The 23,654-nt window shown below is 42.2% G+C and overlaps 1 protein-coding gene across 1 annotated transcript in view; it reads left to right on the top strand.

Moving 5' to 3' along the window:
• Window positions 1-23,654, top strand: part of SYN3 (synapsin III) — a 202,575-nt gene that overhangs the window by 41,723 nt on the left and 137,198 nt on the right. The window contains exons 4-5 of the mRNA XM_069860280.1: window positions 8,741-8,832; window positions 21,654-21,810. Of these exons, the coding sequence (XP_069716381.1) occupies window positions 8,741-8,832; window positions 21,654-21,810 (249 nt within the window). The remainder of the gene's footprint in view (window positions 1-8,740; window positions 8,833-21,653; window positions 21,811-23,654) is intronic.

The following is a 23,654-nucleotide window of genomic DNA, read 5'->3' as shown; positions in this document are numbered from 1 at the left end:
GCCTGCAGTAGCAAGGTGTTAGACTCTATGGCTCTGGTAGGATTTTCCAATGGGATCAACAAAAGCATAGGAGGGAGAGAGGAGAGCACAAACCTAGCAGGCAAGAGCAAGCAGCACTTCATAGAGAGAGCCTGCCACCTCCAGGGTAACCTTCCTTCAGGTATTTCCTAAAAGCATTTTGATATATCCAGAGACATGTTTCCTGGCATTGGATAATTGATGGTGAAAGGGGGTGAAAAGGATGCAGGAAGATTGTCGAGGCCAAAAAGTTCATCTAAATTTTTATTCCTGTTGTTTGTCCACCCGTCTCTTTCCCACTATTTCCTGCTGTGATGAGGTGGGTCCGTCTGTCCATCTGACATGCATTCTTCTTGCACAGCTCATTCACTTGTTCCTGTTGCCTGGTTTATTTTCAGGGAATGATTATTCAGTGAACTCCTATGTACTTGCTTCTGGAAAAGTCTTGTGGTATAGATTATGACTCCATTGGCAGCAGTGTCAGGAAAAATGTTGTACTTGGCGCTCGCAGAAAATAACTGTAATACAAATCATGAATTCCAGCTCCATTGTACTTCCCATCCTAAAGAGATATTTTCATGTGGTCCTTTCAAAAGGTAGAATCTGATAGGCCTGTTTGTGATGAAAGGAAAATTAGCCTTGCATCAAATAACTATATAATTTTTATTCATTATATGCTATGGTGGGGGTTTTTTCCAACTGAAAGCCAGAAAGCAGTTCAGAAACAGCAACAGCAATTCTCATTGCTTTGCCACATACAAGCATTCAGAAACATGAATAATAGGAACTGGAGAAATAGCAAGATTCGAAAGTCATTATTTTATTAAATTAATAGTATCTTCGAGTTTTGTTTGTTTGTTTTCCATTGGATTCTGGAGTCTTACAGAGTTCATATTTTTGAGCTATTTCCTGGGATCATAAGGTTTAGAAATGCTTTTCTGCTAGAGCTCAAATTTTTGGTCAGTCACACAACTTCTGAAGTGAAAATTTAATAGACAATTCCAAGTGCCATCGGACCTGACACACCAAAAGGCATTCACACAGGTCAAGGTGTGTGGACGTTCAGCATCAGTGCTGTGTGTAGGCTAGGAGCATGCATCCTATCTGCAGGACTCGTAAAGAGCAGTTGTGGAAGCTCCCCTTGAAGCTGCACAGCAGCATCCGTCTCCCAGCTGGACCCTCTCCATCCTTTCCTCCCAGAGAGCAATCCCATTACTGGGGGAAGGTGAGGAGCAGGGTGCCTCCCCAAGGGAAAACACCTCAGGAAAGAGACATAGGGAATCAGGGTGTGTAATCTCTTCTGCATGCATGAGCACAGCAAGCAAGCTCAGCCCCAGGCCTCCCTCTGTTCACATCCATACAATCTGTTCACCCTTCTGCTCATGCAGGATTTGGGCATCGCTTACTTCCCCCCTGAAACGCTTGTAATGGTTGTAGAGAAATAAGCTGTCATAGGAATGCAGTCTGGTGTTTGCCAAATTTTTTCTTTCCTTGTACATGTTGGAAGATCCACCAAAAACTAAAGCATAAAATGCACTGAGGAATTGATTAGACAGTAGTAATTCCTTATCTCAGGTGCCTAAGCCGTGACATGGACCAGCCTGTTTTTCTGACTGCATTTTGTGTCATGGGACGGGGGAGAAAACCTGTTTAGAGATAGTGAGAAATTTCAGGAGAGCACAGCCAGTGGGTATGGGAGGGCCAAAGGAGGCATAGAAAGAGGAAAGCTCCAGACACACAAGAGACCCAGTGTCCTGCAAGCCACCTGTGGCTCCAGTGCCACAAATCAACCCATCTTCCCCCATGCCCATCTGGGCTGGTCAGAGTAACTACCAAACTCAAGCTTAGGATCCTGATGTGAGTATTTTGCATTGCTGTATGGAAGGTTGCATACTGTAGTGGTAGCTCAGTACTGTGATTTACGTGATAGCGTAAACCCCCGCAAAATGCCAGAGTATATGTTACAGTGCACGGTGAGTTGAACTGAGGGAACTGCTAAGGTTCCCTAGCAGTGCTAAAAGCCCCTCTACTATTTATGCATCTGTGTGTTATATATGCAGATGGGTGTATATACACAAACATTCACATGAAAGTCTAATAAATCTTTGTGTATTCCTTTTAAACAATAACCAGCTCAAGCAGCTTTTAGTTAGATTATGTACAGATGAGGGCTTAGAAAGTTCAGTAGCTAAAAAAATCTCAGTGTTCTTTGCACTGCACGGATACACTCAGCCAGCTTGCCTTAAAAATAAATCAGCCACAATGCCCCCAAAACACAACCCCCAAAATGCATCCTTATTCCTGTATTCCTGTGCCACAGTGAAGATTAACTGACCTTCAGCTTCCACTCAAGAAGCAAACTAGGAACCTTTCCTGGTGTTCCCCTTTGAGTACAGGAGAAATTTAATAATAATAATAATATCTGCCAAATACCAAACATAGCAAAATGGTTGAGAATCAAAGGCACATGTGGATATCTTGTAGTCCAATGTCTGTTCTGAGCAAGGTCATCTAGAGTAAGCTGCCCAAGGCCATGGCCAATAAAGGTTTTAATACAGAATCATAGAATACTTTGGGTTGGAAGGGACTTCAAAGATCATCTAGATCCAACCCCCCTGCCATGGGCAAGGACACCTCCTGCTAGATCAGGCTGCCCAAGGCCGCATCCAACCTGGCCTTGTACACCTCCAGGGATGGGGCAGCCACAGCTTACCCAGGCAACCTAGGCCAGGGCCTCACCACTTTCATAGTGAAGAAATTCTTCCTTATGTCTAGTCAAAACCTGCCCCTCTCAAGTTTATACCCATTGCCCCTAGTCCTATCACTACAAACATTTGTAAACAGTCCCTCTCCAGCTTTCTTGTAGGCTTCTTTCAGGTATTGGAAGGTTGATATAAGGTCTTCTCGGAGCCTTCTCTTCTCCAGAAGCCTTCTCTTCTCCAGAAGCCTTCTCTTCTCCAGGCTGAACAAGCCCAACTCTCTCAGCCTGTCCTCGTATGAGAGGTGTTCCAGCCCTCTGATCATCTTTGTAGCACTCCTCTGGACCCATTCCAACAGTTCCATATCCTTCTGAGGATTCCAGAACTGGACACAACACTCCAGATGAAGTTTCAGAAGAGAGGAATCACCTCCTCTGACCAGCTGGCCATGCTTCTTTTGATGCAGCCCAGGATATGGTTGGCCTTCTGGGCTGCGAGTGCACATTACTGGCTCATATTGAGCTTCTCATTGACCAGCACCCCCAAGTCCTTCTCTGCAGAGCCACTCTCAATCTCATCATCCCCCATCCTGTACTGAGATTGGGGATTGCCCCAACCCAGGTGTAGGACCTTGCACTTGGCCTTTTTGAACCTCATGGTGTTCGCATAGGCCCACTTCTCCAACTTGTCCATACCCCTCTTGATTACATCCCATCCCTCCGGTATGGCAACTGCACCACTCAGCTTGATGTCATTTGCAAACTTGCTGAGGGGGCAGTCAATCTCACTGCCAATGTCATTGATGAAGATATTAAACAGCACTGGTCCCAGTACTGACCCCTGAGGAACAACAGTTGTCACAGTTCTCCATCTTGAGACATTGACCACTACTCTCTGAATACAACCATCCAACCAGTGTCTTATCAACCGAACAGTCCACCCATCAAATCTATATCTCTCCAATTTAGAGAGAAGGATGTTGTGGGTGACCATGTCAAAGGCTTTACAGAATTCCGGAGAGATAACATCTGTTGATTTTCCTGTGTCCACTGCTGTGGTTACCCCATCACAGAAAGCCACTAGGTTGGTCATACAGGACTTGCCCTTGGTGAAGCCATGCTGGCTGGCATTAATCATCTCCCCATACTCCATGTACTTCAGCATAGCTCCTAGGAGGATCTGTTCCATGATCTTCCCAGGCACAGAGCTGAGGCTGACAGGCTGGTAGTTCCCAGGGTAGTATTTCCTACCTTTTTTAAAAATGGGCAGAGTTACCCTTCTTCCAGTCACCAGGGACTTCTCTTGATCGCTATGGCTTTTCAAATAACATGGAGAGTGGCTTGGCAACCACATTGGCCAATTCCCTCAGGACTCTGGGATGCATCTCGTTAGGTCCCATAGATTTATATATGTTCAGGTTCCTCTGGTGGTCACGAACCTGATCCTCCTTTACAGTGGCAGGGGGTTTACCCCCCTGGTCACCATCTTATTGTCCCATGACCCAGGAGAGGTGAGGAGAGTGGTTATCAATGAAGACTGAGGCAAAAATGTTGTAAAGTACCTCAGGCTTCTCTTCATCTGTTAATACGAGGTCACCATTTTCAACCATTAGTGTGGTACGTTCTCTTTAACCTTCCTCTTTTGATTGACGTTGAAGCCCTCCATGTTAGTCTTTAATTCCCTTGCCACGTTCAATATCTCTGGGGATGGAGACTCCACAACCTTTCAGGGCAATCTGTTCCAGTGTTTGACCATCATTACAATAAAAAAAAAAAAAGGGTTTAAGGAATTTAGTGTATTTCATTTTGTGTCTATTGCCCCTTGCACTTTCCCTGGGCACCACTGAGAAGAATATGGCTCAATCTTCTTCACACCTCCCAGCAGATTTTCATAGACATTGACGAATCTTCCCCATTGATCTCCCACTCCCTCAGATGCACAAGATGGGCAATTGAAGACAAGACAGTAGCCTGGACAAGCAATGCTAGGATTACAGAGGATCTCAGCCAGAATATGAGTTAAAAAATAGACACACTGCTACACACATGACAAATGCATACTGGAACATATGGACAGCAGTATTACATGTAAGGCAAGTGACCTTACATCTTAGTCAACAATGGTCAGGTCTCTACTGAAGGATCGTGGTAAGTTTGGGCCATTACAACTCAAGAAAGTTACAGACCTGTCAGAGTGGTTCCCAGTGGCGGCAACAACATTGATCACTGTGCTGAGAAACATCACCTTCAAGAAAACCTTACAAGAATGGCGTTGGTTTTGTCTAGGAAAAAAAAGGAAGAAGGAAGGATAAGTCTTTAGGAGTAAGTCTTCAGATTCTGCAGGAGTAAGTAATGGACAAAAAATTTACAGTCTTAAAAAGTACAGTGAGAGATTTAGATTGCACAATGCAAAATCTTTCTGAGGTTGTTAAGGCACAGATTGCCTGAGGAGGTTCCTTATCTGTTGAAAACACAAGGTTATGTAGTATCTGCACACAATGACAGAGGTAGAGCTGATCCTCCTTTAGGAAAAAGATAGCCTATGCAATGTCTTGAAGTCCTTCCAACCCAGCTTTCTGTTACTCTGTGAAAAATGCTTAAAATCCACCTTAAACATGGGCCTTTCATGAAGCATTAAAAGGTGTGGCTATCAAGCCAGGCATTTCTACTATTGCCTGGTTTAAAAATGACAAAATCCCCTTTGTTTTAATATCAGTAAACAGAAACAGAAGTTCTAAAATAGCTCACCAAACGTTTTTCTAGCACCTAGAGAAAAATAACGAGTGAAATTGAAAGAAGCTTAAAATTTAGTCCAGATGATCCGGAGAGATTACTGAATCTGAATACCTGAAGCAGGCAGTTTTAGCAGCTATCCTCAAAATATCTGTAGGCGTCCTCCCAAATCTGGGCCTCACAGAGGTACAAAATATTTCTACTCCCACAGTCTGTGTTATGTTATTCTTCAAGACACATTGTGTCACGTTTGTCACATATGGTTCACTCTTGCCCTAAATGTTTTTGCAGCCACTGGCACCATTGCAAAGCAAGTATAAAACGCCATCCAGCTAATGCAGTGCCTTCTTATATTTGATGACTCCGAATACAAATGACTCTATGAGGCCACTGGGAGCTGGGCTCCCCTGTTTAATGCACACTTACCTGTCACTCTATCTGCAAGGGCTGCTTTCAAAGACCTCTTTGTCTGCAAGGTAAACTCAGGCTGGAGATGATTTCAGACTTGAAATCCCAGCCAGAGGAAGTCATCAGGCTACAAACCCACAAAGTTAAAAATACAGGGAGCACTGGAAAATCAACAGGAAACAATTTCTGCTGACTGAAGTTTTCAGCCTCCTTCCAAACGCCAGCTAGCAGTGGCCTGTCGGATGGGACAAAGCAGCTACATGAAAGAAGCAGCAATCCTTAACTTAGTCCCCTAAAGTAGGAACGACTGCCAGGAAAAGATTATGATTGTCTCTCAGCTGTGACTTTGTATCTGGATGTTTTGGGGGCAAGGTAGCTGAGTCCCACAGACCATCTCTCCACTCCTCCCTCCTTGCCAGGGTGCCTTGGACAATGGTTGCCAAAGGGGATTTCTCCCTTTCTTTTGGCTCTCTAGCAGGCCTGAAATTGGTCCTGGCAGTTTGGTATGAAATACTTACCAGCTCTGGGGATTCCCAGGCCTGTTTGGATGTCAGGTGTCTGAACACAGCTTTGTTTGGTCTGACTGCTTCAGGCAACGCCTGTCAAACTGACTTAGATTGTAAGCGCCAGCCATCAAATTAAGATTGCCCATTTTCACCTCCAGCAAAGCAAAGTGTTGCACTCTTTAATTCAAAAACATTATGGAAAAAATTATTGGAGGAAAACATAAAAAAAAAAAAAAAGAAATAACAGACTAAAACTTTCCTCTTGCTCTGGTGTTCACATCAGATGGTGAAACCCTCAGCTGCAGAGGCTGAAGGTCCAGCTCAGTAACACTCTGCTTTCAGAGTGAACATCTCTAAGGCATACCAAGACAGAGAGGTGGGAAAACCATCCTTTCACTTCCCTAGTTCATAGAGCCTCTCATACCCACATGTAAGATGGCAAGCTTGCCTCAGTCCACTGGAGAGTTCACTCATGGTACCTAGAGCATCTGCTCTTGCTGGATTTGCTCAAGGTGGACTCTCCTCTTCCTACATCTAATAAGATTTTTTTTAAATGTATAAAATGCAGGTGCCTGTTAGAGGTACATATTTCTTATCTCTGATCCAATACGATCACTGAAGATAGCATGGCTGTGGGCAAAGCAGCACTGTGCAATCTTGTAAGAAAAGCCCAATCAGTCACCTGAATTACTGCCGTTCCCTCTATGTGTGTGTGCATGTGTTTGAAGTAGGATTTATTTCTCAGCAACAGGAATTTTCCCCTTTCTTTCATTGTAATTCAGAGTTACAATGATGTAAGATCATATAAACGTGTTGCTTTAAAAAGTTTACACACGGCCGCAGACATGAAATCTTATTACATCACCGGGTCACCAGTCGACGGTCAGTGCTTTAAAATTATGTGGATGTAAAAAAAAACCAAAGTTGGAAGTGATTTTCTTCATTTATTGTCTGGCCTCTGAGCCTTTACAGGTGCACTAGTTCTCCATTGGCAAGTTTTTTCCATGCATTCATGAGGACAAAACATGCTTTCTTTCATTTTGGATTTTTATTTTCATATAAAAGTTATTCCTGGCACTATCTTTTGGTTCCACATACTAGATGTATCAAAAGAACATTAAATACTACAAGAATATACTGTACTCCTACCAAGCATAAGCAACACCATCTGAGTGCTCTGGTACTAGGTGGGTTAGAGGATGATTTTGGTGCTGCTCAGTCTCCATCATAAGAAGAAAAACATAAATAGGAAGCAGGAGAGGAAATGTTGAAAGGATAATGATTAAATTTTCTGGCTCAGAAACTGAAATCTGAATATTTATATACACAGGCACTAATTTTAGACAGGACTGTAAATCCGTACAGGTAAATTTGTGTTGTACTGGAAAGGAAGGACTTGCTTGGCACAATAGGCTATTCCAATCAGGGCTCTGCTTGTTTGCTCGTAAAGGACAGGGTTAGGATTTGGACCCCAAGGCATGCACTGACCAGCTAGTCATGCCATCCTCCTCCTACTGAGTGAGTGGCATGAAACCATCAGGTATTGCTGGCACTCCTGTCCAAGGGCTGCAGAGCCAGCGGCCACACAGGAGGATTATCACACCTCTCACCCAGTTAATCTCTCTGATTTGTGTCTTAACCTCCACTGACACCCACTGCAGTCGTAATCACCCCATGCATATTGCCTTTTGCTCTCCAGAGCTTAAATATTCCTTGCCAACCTTTCCAGCCTTGCAAGTCACACCTTTTTTAAAAGATAAAATGTTTTAATAATTTAGCAGCACTGTTAACTACTTATCCAGCTTTGCTAATCCTTTAATATTTAAAATCTTAGTAAGTAAACTTCATCAGGTGGGTTTCTCTGCTTATCACCTTCCTGCAGCATAATGAGGCATTTTATCTATTTAGGGATTTTTAAATCTTTTGTATTGGGTTTATAGCTCGCCAGTGGCACGACAGCCAACTCAGACATAGTCCTTAATGGATGTTTCTAAATGGAAAGTTGGAAATTGAATTCAAATGACCTTACCTCTTTTTATTATTATTATTCTTTCCTGTATGCATTTCTCAGCTTGCTCATTCTTTATTCCTTCCGTGCTTATTACTGCAATAAGCCTAATCCTGTATATTAGTACACCCCAAGTGTGGGAGCTGTAAATACTTCTGCAGTCTCTCCAGGGTAAATCAGCTGTAATTGGATCTCCTGTTGCTTCACGGGGGAAAAAAAAAACCCAAACCACCAGAAAAAAAAGAAAAGAAAAAGAAGGAAAGTCACATTCCAGTCCAAGACAACTCTGCGTAGGTGTCCTCATCGGTGTCTGCATGTTTGTATCTCTGCTATCCTTGAGTAATGCTTTGTCCTTTTGCTCCACTCCAGGCTGAGTTCTCCGAGCTGAACCTGGCTGCTTATGTTGCGGGCGGCTGCATGGTGGACATGCAGGTCATGAGGAACGGCACCAAGGTGGTAAGGTGAGGAGCACCAGCTTTTCTTGAAAATCAGGCTATCTGGAGCAATGCTGGTGCAAGAAGGATGACCTCAGGATCTGCCCAGTATCTGAACTAGGGCAATGCTGTCTTGACAACCTCAAGGTTTGCTGGAAGTGGTGGAAAGACTGCCCTGACTCTGGTGGGTTTATATCCAGTCTTGGGTGTGCATCATGCCACACAGTCATTGTTTCCAGTCCAGACCCTTCATGCAAGCACAAGTGCATACTTTTCAGGTTCTTTTTCAGCCTTAAGCCTCCCAATAAAAGATACAATGGATCTCCCTTTCCCTTGATTTTTCTCTACTTCTGTGTCAACTAACATTCATTGTAAACAGTGGTTAGCATTTACTAGCCTACCTGTATTAGGTCCCGATCCCAGTGGACAAAGCCTACGCATGATCATCATCCTCATAGCCTGATTTGCTCCTGAAATACCATCTTTTTTTGCCAGATTTTCAATACTCTGGCCCTGCCCTGTGTTATATCTTAGAGCTAATACCATATCTCTGTTTGATGGAGATTTCTATCCCTGGTAGAATTATTTCATAATTGCAGTAATTGCAAGTCAACTCTTTTCCTGAGCAATGCTTCCACAATTGTGCACACTTTCCAAAAGCATTGTTCCCCTTCTCTCTGTCACTAGAGTGCCTACAATTTGGAGTTAATGTTAGATACATTCTTACTGGTGCAATATAAAGAGCAGTGTAAGTTGTCAAATCTGTGTATGACAGTAAAATGCCTCTGTTTACTTAGCCCTGTATTACTTTTCACCCTTTTATTCCCAAGCCTACATGTTTATGAGTTTCTGTCATTACAACTTCTAACTCTACATTTAATCTTTTATACAACAGCTTTTCTGTGTTTGCATTGAAATTTCACTGCTATTACCAACCCATTTTTTTCTGGTGTCCCTCCTTCTTCTTGTGCGATTCTCTGAGTTAAATATCATTCACACACTTAATCAAGGCTTTTGTCCATTTGCTTCTAGTTTAGAAATAGAAATGGAAATACATAATATAGCATGCAGGAGTATTTTTGAATGGGATTTTTAGAACAGCTGAAAAACAGTGATTGAGTGTGCTGGGCTCAGTTTAATTTCTCAAGATGTCATTTCCAGTCCAAACAGTGCAAAGCAACACTTGTCACTGTCAATTAGCTATGACTGTGGTCCGTCAATTCATTTCAGGTCTTGACAGCTCTTAGTAGGTCCACAAGTCTCCATTTGTTCTTTGGTACAATTTCATAAGCCTCTGTTAAAAGCTTTTAAGGTTGAGTCTGTTATATCCATTTGCTTTCCCTCAGCCCACAAATATGTTTCACAGTGAAACGAAGTGTATGTCCCATGAATCAGCTGCTGGAGCATTCATCAGATAGTGCACTGTGCTAATGTGCTCTTGTGTTCACTTGCTCACCACACTGGAAGGTTTCGCCAGAACCATTTCCTAGGTTGATCACATCTTCATTTTCCATCCTGTGCCTTTCCTCCCAAAGCCATTCATACATCTGGCAGAAAGATCTTGAGATATTAAACTGAAACTGAAGACAAAATATATTTCACAAGAGCAGTTGGGGCATGGTGTTCATGTTTCTGGATGCAGTAAAACCACAAGTATAACAGCTAGACTTTTTGCATATTTATATATGAAATTTATATATGAAAATGCATGGGGTTGTATGAATGGCATTAGTTCATTTTTTTGTTTTCATCTATTCATGTTTAAGGACACGTGTTCCGGGAGTGAGAATTGAATTTGGCAAATACATACTGGTCTGGATACCCAGTTCCCAGTTTATGCGGCATATGTTTTCCATGGTTTGTTATAGTCCTTACAAGGATTAGCCATTTGTTTACAGCTTGTGCTGATGTGGCCCTGTCCTGCCTAGCTCAGCAAGTTTAAGAGCTCAGGCCAGCCAACTTCCACAGCTACTCTAACCAATACTTTAGAAGTGTTAGAAGAACTCTTCTTCATTTCAGAAGGTGAATTATGGAGCATACTGCTACTAAACTGTTGGAGGTCCATCAGCCTGTCCACATAGGTGCTGTTTGCTTCCCACTCTCTCCAAGGCCCCCATTCCACCTGCAACTGTGCTCTGCCTGGGTACAGATACCTCTTGGAGGGCTTAGCCACAAGGGAGATGCCACGTGGGACACCTTCGATTCACATCTGTGCACCAAGCTTGCTGCTGCTGACATCTTTTTTCCATCACTTATTAGGTCTCTGTTAATTACTAAGCAAAATATTCAGTCACAAGTCAGAATGTTTCTAGATAGTGAGATGTAATGCTCATCATATTTTAGAACACACAAGGTCCTTTGAGATCCCACTAACAAGTTACAGGAAGGAAATACAACAGTATCTTCATAATAGGCACATTTGGGATTTTCCTCCTGCAGGTGTCCTGCCTTCTTCATACTCCTCTTCAAAGCAAAGGCAACCAAGCGTACCAGTTTAGTCAAAAGACAGTGCAAATAGTACAAACCAGTGGATTTTAAATCAATGAAGTGATAAAAAATTGTAACAAGGACATCAATAATACTAGTAAAGCAACCACTGGCCTATTCTCTCCTATTTGAAGTCACGTTAACCGATGAAAAAATCTACAGACTATTAAATAATATTGCAACAGGTTTCCTAGCTCTTTCTTTAAAGTGGGGACATCCTATTTCACATTTAAATCAAAGCCCTTTCTTTACTGATCCCTTGATCCTTTCTAACACCTTGGAGTTAAGGCGTTCTTTTAGACCCTGTTTCAGCTGACTGGAACTGCACCGGGAAGGAATTGTGGTTCTTTAACCTGAAAGACAAATCCCCAGATAAGAAGGTGTAAGAGTCCTTGAAACCCTACACTTAGGAATAGCCTCAGGCAATTCTTTTTAAAAAGAAGGAGCTTTAGAAGCATTATTGTCAATTAAAGGGAGCAAGGAACTGGAAGTGTACAGAGCTCCATGACTGCTAGCCTGTGTGTCTTGAAACAAGTAGCTGCAAGTAAGTTAGAAAGCAAGGTAACTGAAGCCAGGCGTTACTTTCCTCACTGTGGCTCCCAGAATTTAATTTTACAGTAACAAAATTCTGAATCTCCACTTCTTCTTTACAGCTACTAAGTTTTGCACATCAGTAGCATGTGATGAGGGATTTGATACTCTCCATGAAATGTGCTACTGGAGGGAGAGACTATCCTTTAACAAATCTAAAAAAACCTGCATGTGTTTTTTCTGTGCCAGTTCCATCATGTTATGTGATGGCTCCATCAACATATTCAGCATGTTTTCTTTAGAGTTGGGAGAAAAAACAGCTGGCCATGGCATATCTCATGCAGTCTCTAGCGCTTTCCTATTCCAGTGCCCTGTAACCCATGCCCTGTATGAGGTGATGAGCTGGGCACCAGCAGAAGTGTTGGGCTCAGACAGGGCTGGTGGGGAGGAATCTCCCACATGTTGATTTTCATTGCCAGCACTTCTTTGGGTAAAATTGGGATCAGAGCTTCCCCAGTGAAAAGTTAAATATGGGAAGCAGGAGGTGGTACTTACTCATCCTGAAGAATCCCTCACCACCTTAGACATAGCAACTCCTTCAACAGAGAAATGGTATCATTTCTGGGTGCAATGGCTGGACTACAGAGCAGTGGGAGAAAACAGACGTGGGCTGATGCCTGCTTTTAAAACATTTACATGGATTCTTTATCATCTTTTCAGTGCATGCACAACTTCCTTTTGCATAGGTCTACACACACATACAGACACAGTGAACTGTCTGGAGTTTAATTTACCTTAGAGAGCTCTTGGGCTGTGTCACCTCTAATGGGATTTTCATTTGTCTTTATTTCTCTGAAGTGTCCTTCATAGCAATGTTTCTACAGTGCAAGAAGGCCATCAGTGCTGGCACTGCACCCACTCTGAGGTGCGTTTATGCTTTCAGGATACTATAAAAGTGTCTTAGTATAAATGAGAATTTGGGCTGTCTCTGCTTCTGACAACACTTAGACTCCCAAACTATGATCTCAGCCTCTGCACTAGATTAAATGCAGTCCTGTGTTTGCCTTTTGGCCTTTACAAGCCTTCAGTTATTAATTTCAGTAGATGTGGGAATAAGACAGGGATATGTTGAAAATTTGGACAGCTTTCTCACATGGGGAATACTAATGTCTTTGGGAGCATTTCAGACTTTTAAGCATATAAATTAATCATGCACCAGACTGCTCTCATCTCCTGTCTCCCTGTGGAGCTGGCTTTTTTGCCATTGGGGCTGATCATCTAAGGGAGAAAGCACATTTTTTTTGTGTCTGCATGGGACCTACCACAGTGGTGGCCGTACCACTTACAATGTGGTATGCAGACTCACTCTAACACCACAGTACTGACAACAGCTGATGTACCAGGGAATGGTCAGGATCTGAAGTGGAGAGGACCCTGCATGGAGCGATGGCCCTGGCAAATGTGGAGAGGTGACAAAACTGACAACAGAGCAAAGGGGAACAAAGTGCCAAGGACAAAGCTGTGCTGTGGGGAAGGGTCTCTACCATAGAGCATCTTTTAATTCTACAGGCCTTGCCAGTCTGTGTAAGAAGGTGCATGTCTCACTCTGCTTGCCCTGGATGATACATCTTTGGCACTCATAGCTGTGGTGGGGTCAGTGAATGCTCCAATTCCTCCATACAACCCCATTCATTCCTTTAGTTAACACTGACCTTCGCATTGATTCCAGATGATTCAGTGCTTCTGCTATGCTCTGCACACTGACAGCAGGCTGGTGGCCTGTTGAATCAGCATCCCAAGCAGACCAAGACCCGAAAGTGTTTTTTTTTCACAAAATGTGTTTTTGGACTGCAAGCTGCAGTCCAATCACAGCATGAGGAAGCAAATCCTTTCATATGGGGAGAGGGAGGAAGAAACAGGCCAGCCCAGCAGCAGTTTTTTTCCTGCTCTTTAGAGCTTGCAGACCCCAGGAGCACATTGCTGTGAGATGGGTATTTTCTGTTCTCTTGAGGACTACTCATTCACAGGAGTTGGTGGTTTCTTGCAGTTCTACAGGGAGAACATCCAGGGAGGTCGTAGGAGGCCACCCTCCCTGTACATTGTTATAAGACATATTGGTAAGCAGTAGGTCACTTTCCAGATTCTTATCTTCCAGGAATCTTGTCTCAAAGAGGAACCCTAGGCTCTGTCCAGTCCCCGCCCTTTTAAATGTAACTCTTGATCTAACTGGAGTGTTTTTTAGAATGCCTTTTTCTATATTTTTTTGCTTCCAAATCAAAATTCTGAACAAATCTGTGAAAATGCAGATGGGATAAAAAAATCCAGAGATACTGATTAGGAGAGTTTCAGTTCCTAGAAGACAGATGGAAAAATATGTTGAGCACATAGTTCTCCCAAGATTCACAGGATGTGCCATGCTATATAGTACAATATGTGCTATATATTTAACACTGTGCAACATTTGGACAACATTTCTCCACCGATGGCATGGCAATGTGTAAATGTAATGGAGAAGTGTTTGTAACAGCATGTGAGCTTTTGAAAGTGCTCTTTGGGCAAAACACCAACGTGCCAAATGACCCCTTCTCTTACCTAAATACCCTGCAGAGATAATGGGCTTGGACAAGGTGTAAAATAGGATAGACATTGGCAAGCAGCAGCTACACACAAAGCAATATAACACCTCCAGTAAGCATTTATAAAGTGAGAAGTGATTCCCAAGTGGGGGATGATTTACCATCATCTTTCACTACTATCTCCCCCTGCCTTACCTGTCTTTCTTCTCTTTTTTTTTCAGCAGGAGCTAAAAAAGAAAAGAAATTTATGTATTTATGTATTATTTATGTATTTATCCTCAGTTGCTTCCAACTCATCTCCTGCTGCTAAACAGCTGCCTGGAGGCCCTCTTCTCTCTTCTTCGTTTACTGATCTCCCAGATGAATAATGTCCCACTTCACCTCCCCAGCAGCTGGCGTCCAGCCGACATGCAGGCAGGATGCTGACAGTTATTGGGAAAACATTTGGCACGCAGGCAGCTGCCAGAAAGCAAAAGTCACTCTGAGCAGACCAGGGTGGGGAGCATCTCAGAGACTAAACTACTCCCTGGCCCTTTTCACATTTACAGTAAATCTTTCCAGGAAGAAATGTGCTGCCAGGGCCTAGAGCACTAATTAATTAGTTAATCCTAGACTGAATGCAAGAATGATTAAAGACTGTTCTAGATTGTTTCAGTCTTGATTGCCTCCTTTTTTGTCCAGTGTTGCCTTAATTCATAGCCTTTCTACATGGGTCTATACTAAAGCTTCATCTGGTGAATGACAAACAGAGAAGTGAAGGGGCAAGCCTGGTTGCACCTGCACTATAGTGGTCAAGGTGGATCTTCATTAACAACTGGATACTGGGACAGAGTGCATCCTCAACAAGTTCATAGGTAGCAATAAGATGGAGGATGGGGAGCTATAAATATACCAGAGGGCAGAGCTGCCATCCACATGGATCTCAGCAACTGAGGAAATGGGCCAACAGGAATTTCATGGAGTCCAACAAGGACAATCAAAAAGACTTTCAGTGAGGGAGGATTAACCCCAGTATTGCTTGAGGGCAACTGAAGAGAAAAGAGCTCTGCACAAAAGGACCTAGAAGTCCTATATGTCCTTGCAGGGAAAAAGCCTAGTGGCTCACTGAGTATTAGCAATCGTATAGCGAATAACACACTGTTCACATCTGGAGTACAGTGTCCAGCTCTGTGGTCCCCAGTGAAAAAAAGGCATTGGCAAACTGGAATGAGTTGAGTGAAATGCCACCAAGCTCACTGAACTGGACCAAAGACAACCTAGGAGAGACTGAGAGATGACTTTGTTCAGTCTGTAAGAGGAGTCTGAGAGGGATCCACCTACAGCCATCAGGCAACTAAGAGGAGGGTGTGGAGAAAATTAATCCAGGTGTGCAGTTACAGGAAAAGAAACAACAGTCACAAGTTGCAGCAGGTGAAATTCCAATTAGATACAAAATTTTTAAAAAATTCCACAGTGAGGGCGGTCAAATATTCAAACAAGTGTCTAGCGAGGCAGAGATCTTCATCCCTGGGAATATGCAAAATTTGCCTAGACAAGGCCCTGATCAACCTAATGCCACTTTAAAGTTAGCTCTGCAACAAGCAGTGTGTTGAGTTGGATGATCTCAGGGATACTCTCTGACTTAAATTACTCTATGACTTTATTCTGCAGTGTTGGAAAGTATTCGGATCAGCTTCTGTAAAAGCTTTGGGTCACAAGCATTTTGAAGGCAAGCTGCTGTTGGCAGGTGTGGTTGTTACTGCTTTAAGAAATCATTTGGGTCCACATGTTTTTCCTCGTCAAGGTTGATCAGTTTACAAGTAAAATATACGGCAGGCTCGGAGACAGTTTGGAGAATGTATGACATGCAATTTATGGCTTGTTGACCATTAGTCTGTTGCTGAGAAGAACATGAAAACATCTTCCAGAGTGTTCTCACCTGCATAAAGTGGTAATGGTCCTGCTGCAACCATAATTCCAGGTTCCCCCTATTTTTGTTACACTCATCACCCTGACACCTGATTTTTTTTTCACCCAAGCATTCTCTATCATAGTGTCCCAAAAGAACCCCTGCTCCTCTCCTCCAGCCTAGTAAAGAGAGGTCATTCTTTATTCTATGTTGCTTTCTTGTTTCTCTGAAACCAGCCCTGCGTTACCTTATTCACATAAGCACATACATTCTTTCTTTTAGTAACTTCAACAGGATTTACTTCTTTCTTTTGAAAATATGACATGAAGTTTTGACTGAAATGAGATTTTTTTTTCTTAGCAGATTTCCCATTTGGTTATGACATCCAACATAAATTAAATCTAATATTATGATAGGTGAAAATATCATAGATTTCTTATTACTTTTCAGTAATGTAGTAACAATACTATTAACAACCAAGTAAAGCACAAAAAGAAATTGTTCCTATTTGTAAATGCCATTTTCTATTTTCTCTCAGACACATAAGTCACTGCATACTTGGAGGAATTATTGCATTTCTCAGGTAGTTGCAGCAACATATGGCTTGGACTTGTACCTCAGAAGCTTGCCTGAAGGCTCCATTAATTGCTAGTAATGCAAAGCTTGTTGTATCATATTGCTTAATTATGTGTTTTTCTTCCTCTCTGTGTCATGCCAAGAAGATAGGAAAGGCTTTGGAAGAGAACTTAGCCAAAATGTGCTGATTACTGGGAAGTGTCAGAAAACTGAGTAAAGCCTCTTTGAATAATGGAGGGTAGACACAACCTAAAGTATGTGTTTCTGCAGTGTACAAGGAAGATATTTTTCTATTGATATGAAGGGCCAAGTGTCTTGTAAGACTGGAAGTCTTTAAGTAAGTGAGCAAGGGACCTCATCCTTCTCCCACAGCACAGGCATAAGACTCTATACTGATGATGGTGCTAAAGTACAAAGCAAGTCTACCCATTGGCTGAGGTGATTTTCCACAGTGAGAGCTAAAAGGGCTCTTTAAAAGGAATTTTGATAACATAATCTATTCTTGAGTGCTCCTTCTTCGTGCTCATGAGAAGCTCTTTTTGCTTCAGTGAGAAAAGCTGAAAAACTAGGAAGCAAGCCACTGTTATGGCTATATTGCAGAAATAAGAAATAGGAAATCACTTTAAGACATGACACCTCCCAGCAAGATTTACTGTCTTCATCTTCTCTACCGCAAAGCAGGCTGGGAATCTACTTTCTCCAAAGAAATTTTACCAATGATCTTCTCAGAGCTGAGTCTCTTCTTATAATTACAGAAATTAGACACATGGTGATCAGAATAGCTACTGCTGCTCCTGACATATTTAACTTCCGTATTTAACATCACGAATCTCTTAAATTGTTTCATGTTCACTCATTTCAGACAAAACTATATCTAAGACAGCTAACGCTGTCACAGATTTAAGCATAGATGGGTCCAACCTCAGAGACCATGTTCTGTGGTCAGACCTCTTCCTGTTTGGTGTTTTGAATCCACGCTTTATACTTAGGGTTTTTTCTAAAGTATAGTTTTACCACTAAGAAATAAAAAGATCATTAAAATGCATTGGAACATGTTGAAAAAAAAAAAAGATTCAGTTAAATGCAAATAAATAAATCCTGCACTGCAATATCAGAGCCCAGCCTCAGGACTGACAGTACTAGCAGTGTCCTAGCCAGACTTTTGTCATCACTTAGGGGTGATTGACTCTGGTAATCGCTGGCAGATCTCAGCTGCAAGGAGGAGAAGTAGGCTGAAGGGCTGCCACGTGCCTTGACTAGCATCTGGGACAAGGAGGGAACTACTGCAAAGTGAGAAAGACTCACCGAGACCTGTGGGGTTGCTTTGCTCTGGGAGTGGCTGGTTCAGTTGTGCACTTGTTGGAGTACTGAAAGGCTTGTTCTGCGTGTGGCAGTGACCATTGCCTGTGGCAATATGAACTGAAAGGAAAGCACCTTTACATCCTGGAAGAAAATGAAATCTCACCAGCTAATTCAGTCTGAAAATGACCCTTTCAGTCTCCTGGGTTTTATTTTTTTTCAAACAAGGATTCTTGTATCTCTGTGCCCCTCTAGAAATGTGTTACATGCATTGTAGTGGCCTTTATTTGCCAGGCAGTGCTAGGAGACAAACTCTGAATCAGAATTGAGCTTACAGGGTCTGAGAAAGGACTTCTGTGAAAGAGTTGTGGCCAAAGGTGGGCTCCAGATTTCTCCTGTAAGCTTCATCCACCTATCTATAACACTAAAGAAGACTTCAGGCAGGTATCTGTCACACAGCCCAGGAAAGGCACCACACCAACGTGCAGAGCACAGCTTAGTAGTGACATGTTCTAAATCCGTGGTATATCTTTAGTTCCATTTATCTATCCCATGTCCTTGTCCATTAGATGTTTGAATGGGCTCTTCTGTACTCTTTCTGTGATCAAAACCATTCCTATGACCTGTGCCTGCAGGGGTCTAGATACAGTTTTATTCAAGTCTGTTTGTAGACATCTAAATGCTGGCTGGACAGATCTAGTGGAGAAGAAAGGTACATGCTCCTGCTATTGCTTTCCTAGTCCTGCTTTGATTTGGGTGCTTAGGACCTCAGCCCAGTAGGTGCTACTGAGTTTGACTCACTCAAAAGTTTTGGCAATGGTGTTTCGAATATGGGACTTCTGCCTAACCTGTCTGTCTGCCAAGTATTTAAACTTTCTGTCACAAGAAATGCTTTTGGGTTGAGTTGAACTAGCAAAGAAAACAGGTTTGCTATGTTAGATTAAGCTTTTCATTCTGAGAATGAGCACTAGGTTGCAGAGGTAACCTTCTACCAAATAAACCAAGAATTCTCATGTGAAGCAATTAAACTCTTTTCTTCCCTTTGCAGTGGTATCCCTAATTATTCAGCTTTCATGCCACTATTCCTATCATGACAATTCAGTTTCCTTTTACTGTCTGCTACCCTTCCTAGCTCTTCAATTTATATTTTGCCATACATCTCTGTTTCGCAGTTACAGACATCTTGCAGACTCTGAGATTCTCCAGCCAATGTATATTCGCAGATACTCCCAGGCCTTGCACTCTTCTGCCTTCTTCTCAGTATCCATGGGAACATCTTCATTGTCCCCCAACTCAAAACAGGGAATTAGTGTCCACCTTTGTTTTAGAGACTCACTCCTCATCTGCTGCATGAAAGAGTGTTCTGCCTTCCTACATAATATAGAGTTTGAAAATAGTCTTTTCTACATTAATTCTGCATTATTGTGCCCATCTTCTAAGATGAGAAACTCTTCCTTTGCCAGGATCTGAAAAGACGAGAGCTTTTTTTCCTAAATTTTTGGCTGGCAGAAGTAAAGACACCTAAGGCAGCTTCTTAATTGCTGTGCATCCTCCCCACCTTGCTGGCCACACTTGTTTCAACACTTCATCCCCACCAGAGCAGCACATCCCCACCTCTGGGTGTCAAGGCAGATGTTCCAAGGGCAAATTTGCTGCTTCATCTGGGTAGACCAGAGCAATGGTCTGAACCATTACTGTGCAGCTCCAGTTAGTGCTGCTCTCTAAATCAAGCCTGGGGAAAGACCTTAGCTGTGACAGGGTCGATTTTCTTCTTCATGTGCTCTGAAAAGTGAATGAAAGAGGGAAATGCCTGAAGCTCCTGCACCTCCAGGCATCACAACTGTACAGTAACTCAACACAGACATCGAGTCCTGGTCCTAGGAAGCTGATTAATTCTTCCTGAGGTCTTGTGCCTGCCTCTGCAGTATTTTCTACATGGCAAGTCCAGCAGAATGGAGCAGATTTGTATTCACTTGCTGTCTCTCAGCAGGGGGTCACCACTTGCCTCACCCCCATTGACACCAGGGAGGTCCATAAATCAGCTGCACAGTGATAGCGCAATCCTCTAGATGCTCATTATGCATCTCACTGCTGGAGGAAAGCACCACCTTTGGTGCCAAGTACATTAAGGAACATTCTCGGGTTTAAAAATACTCCATGGGAGGGAGTCACATTTCCAAAGCTTGGCCTCTTGCATCACAAAAGCAGAGCGTGCTCCTTTCCATGTCTTGAGCGATAACAAAAGCCCAAGGCCAACAAACAAAATGAACTGCTTTAAAACAAGAAAGCCGCATTGGGTTTTGTACACAGAGTTTGTTCCCACAATCTGGCACAAAGTCACCATCTCGGATTTCCCTGCCAGAATGATGGAAATATAAATAAGGCCTATAAACCCAAGGTATTTCCAGCTCATACATTCAAAGGATAGAAATTATAGTCTCTTAGCAAGGAAAATGTTCGAGGATTGTGAGGTAATGGGACCTGGTTACAGAGCTCATTTCTCTGAAAACTTTAATACAGAATGGAAATTTCTCAAATGTCCTTGATGCAACCTCTGTTAAAGTATAAAATAATCCCTGTTTCAGTGGAAAAGCCCCTTCCATGCCTTCAAGAATGAACCGCTGAGCTCCATTTTGGGAGCAGTTTCTTTCCAGCTGCTGTTTCCAGAGATTTCTGAATGACTCCAAAGACACAGCATCAGCAAGGAGTCAGATCTGGCTGTTTGAAAGGTTGCCTGTTGGCTTACCTAGAAAGGGCCTCACTTTTCTGCACATTTGCTGAGAGCTACTGCTGTTGAACCATAGGAGACCCGGCTCCAGTCTTGCTAAAAAATATTCTGAAAGTCCATGCTATGAGTCACAGCACTGGATGAGGGGCTCTGCTCATTTGATTAATCACATTACCATGCCTGCCCTTTACTTGTTGACTCATAGCCATAGGAGCCTGGGATGTGCTGCATATGTAGTAAACTGATTAAAGGGGGAACATATGTTAATGCATGAATGTGTACGATAGCTTTTTGAAATCCCTCATGATCTTCCCACCCACTGGGCATTGCTTCAACATCAAGTTCAATCATCAGGAAACAAACTTGCTCCCTCATCTGCATCGCACATTGCAATGAGCTTGCCAAAATGGCCAAGCTTTTAGAAAGAAAAGAGAATCCCCCCCCCAACCAGTGAATTTATGACCCTTGGCTCCACTTGTGGCTTGTTCCTGTGCATGCCTGAGTGACATGGAAACTGCAGCAAATCTCTTTGGCCTGTTTCTGCACTCTCACACTTGCAGCTATGTTGGATTTTTCCTTTTTTTTAATGACTAGAGTGATTTTTTTTGTTTGTTACCTTCTAATTCAAGTAACTCATGACAAGAGGCACAAAGAAGAGCAAAATGTGGTAATAAAAAGGGGAAGGATGGAGAAGAAACAGGAGCAGGATAAAAGTGTTGCTGCATGTTTGAAAGTAAAACATTACTCCCCTTATCTCTTCCAGGTCCTTCAAGCCGGACTTCGTCCTGATCCGTCAGCATGCCTACAGCATGGCACTGGGAGAGGACTTCCGCAGCCTCATCATTGGCCTCCAGTATGGTGGCATCCACACAGTCAACTCTCTCTACTCCATCTACAACTTCTGCAGCAAGCCCTGGGTGGTAAGTGACAATCCAGCTCTACTGCATGTCAACACTGCAAACTAGATATGTGGATATGTGGTACTGATAAAGCACCAAACTCACCTTCCAGTCTATTTCATAGGAATTTTTCTCTTTATGTTAAAAACACCATTAAAACAGACTTATGAGTCCAGCTGGGAATTCCTAGGGAAAAAACCCAAACCCAAACCACATAGATTTCTTATAAGGTAGGGTAAATTAATAGCAATAGGCTAATAACAGCAGATCAACAGTAACACATCTCTGTCCTGATAAAAACGCAGTAAAACTAGCTTATAAGAAACATTAGCATTCACTATTTTAGAGGGTATCTGAACTACACTATTTCTAGCATCTTTTATTAGATGTACACTTGTGGTAGGCAGGAGCCCCAGGCTAAGACTAAGATTATCCACTCCTTGCAGAAGCACAACTTGGTCTTGTCTTTCTTCCTAAGAAAAAGAAAAAAGAAAAAGGAAAAGGAAAAGAAAAAGGAAAAGGAAAAGGAAAAGGAAAAGGAAAAGGAAAAGGAAAAGGAAAAGGAAAAGGAAGAGAAAAGGAAGAGAAAAAGAAAAAGAAAAAGAAAAAGAAAAAGAAAAAGAAAAAGAAAAAGAAAAAGAAAAAGAAAAAGAAAAAGAAAAAGAAAAAGAAAAAGAAAAAGAAAAAGAAAAAGAAAAAGAAAAAGAAAAAGAAAAAGAAAAAGAAAAAGAAAAAGGCAGGACTTGCAAGGCAGTGTGGGAGAAATCGGGTCTGCCATTTACTAGGCTCTAGCTGTTCTGGGTACAATTGTGTCATGCTTTCCTCACAGGGAATACAGTTGGCTCAGACAACCTCCCAGAGGAGTCAAGGAAACCACTTGTAAACACTTAAAATAAATTTGCAGAATTGCTTCTTTCCCTACTGCCCCTGCACACACGTCAACCCCACAAAACAATGATTGTAACACACTTTGTGATCTAAGAGCTCAGATGGGATCTGAACTGGTATTTGACACTACCAAAATTTTACCAGGTTGGAGCTCAGGTAGAGATTGCAGTGGGGCATTTGAGGGTAAAAAGCTTCACTTGCAGCAGAATCAGCAAATTTTGATCTTGTAATAGCTGGGAAATGAGAGATAGGGACAGACCACTTTGGTGCGTGATTGCAGAACAGGCATCTTGAAATTAGGGATCTGCTTAACAAAGATTACTGGAAACTTTTTGGACCTCAAAAACAGTTGAGATACATGAAGAAATGAAATGAAATGAAATGAAATGAAATGAAATGAAATGAAATGAAATGAAATGAAATGAAATGAAATGAAATGAAATGAAATACCCATGGGAAATGTGCTTTTTAACTCTCCCTTTTATATGTATTCCAAAAATGGTTCCATTTCATGGAAATGTTTATGATATTGTGGAGTGGGATAGAAGTGAAACTGTTTGTCCTTGGCAATTTGCAACAATGTTGGGGTTTTTTTTCAGAAGGTCTAATTACAATCAGCTGAGTTTGGGTTTGAATTTACTCAAACATGCAGCCCCATTTTTTAATGACATCTGCCAGTTTTCCAGTACTGCAATATACAAATTTCTTCAATGGTTAGAATTCACATTAAACATAAGCACACTTTAAAACTGGTGTTTCTGAAAGAAAAATGGAATATTCAGGGAATCTCACACATACAGAAACATACACATTTTAAGACGATTCCAGAATTATTGAGAAATAGTGCTACAAGCACAGTGAACGTAATGCTTCAACCACTAATAAAAATTCTTTTTTTAGAAAAGCTACAGTACAAAATACAGTCAAAAATGTTCAGAGTAGTACTTGTATTACATGCATTTAATGTCTGTAATTGC

This window comes from Phaenicophaeus curvirostris, chromosome 1 (assembly GCF_032191515.1).
Source record: "Phaenicophaeus curvirostris isolate KB17595 chromosome 1, BPBGC_Pcur_1.0, whole genome shotgun sequence".
NCBI classification, from domain to species: Eukaryota; Metazoa; Chordata; class Aves; order Cuculiformes; family Cuculidae; genus Phaenicophaeus; species Phaenicophaeus curvirostris.
The sequence above is the reverse complement of the archived record's forward strand: the minus strand, read 5'-3'. Positions and strand labels throughout refer to the sequence as shown.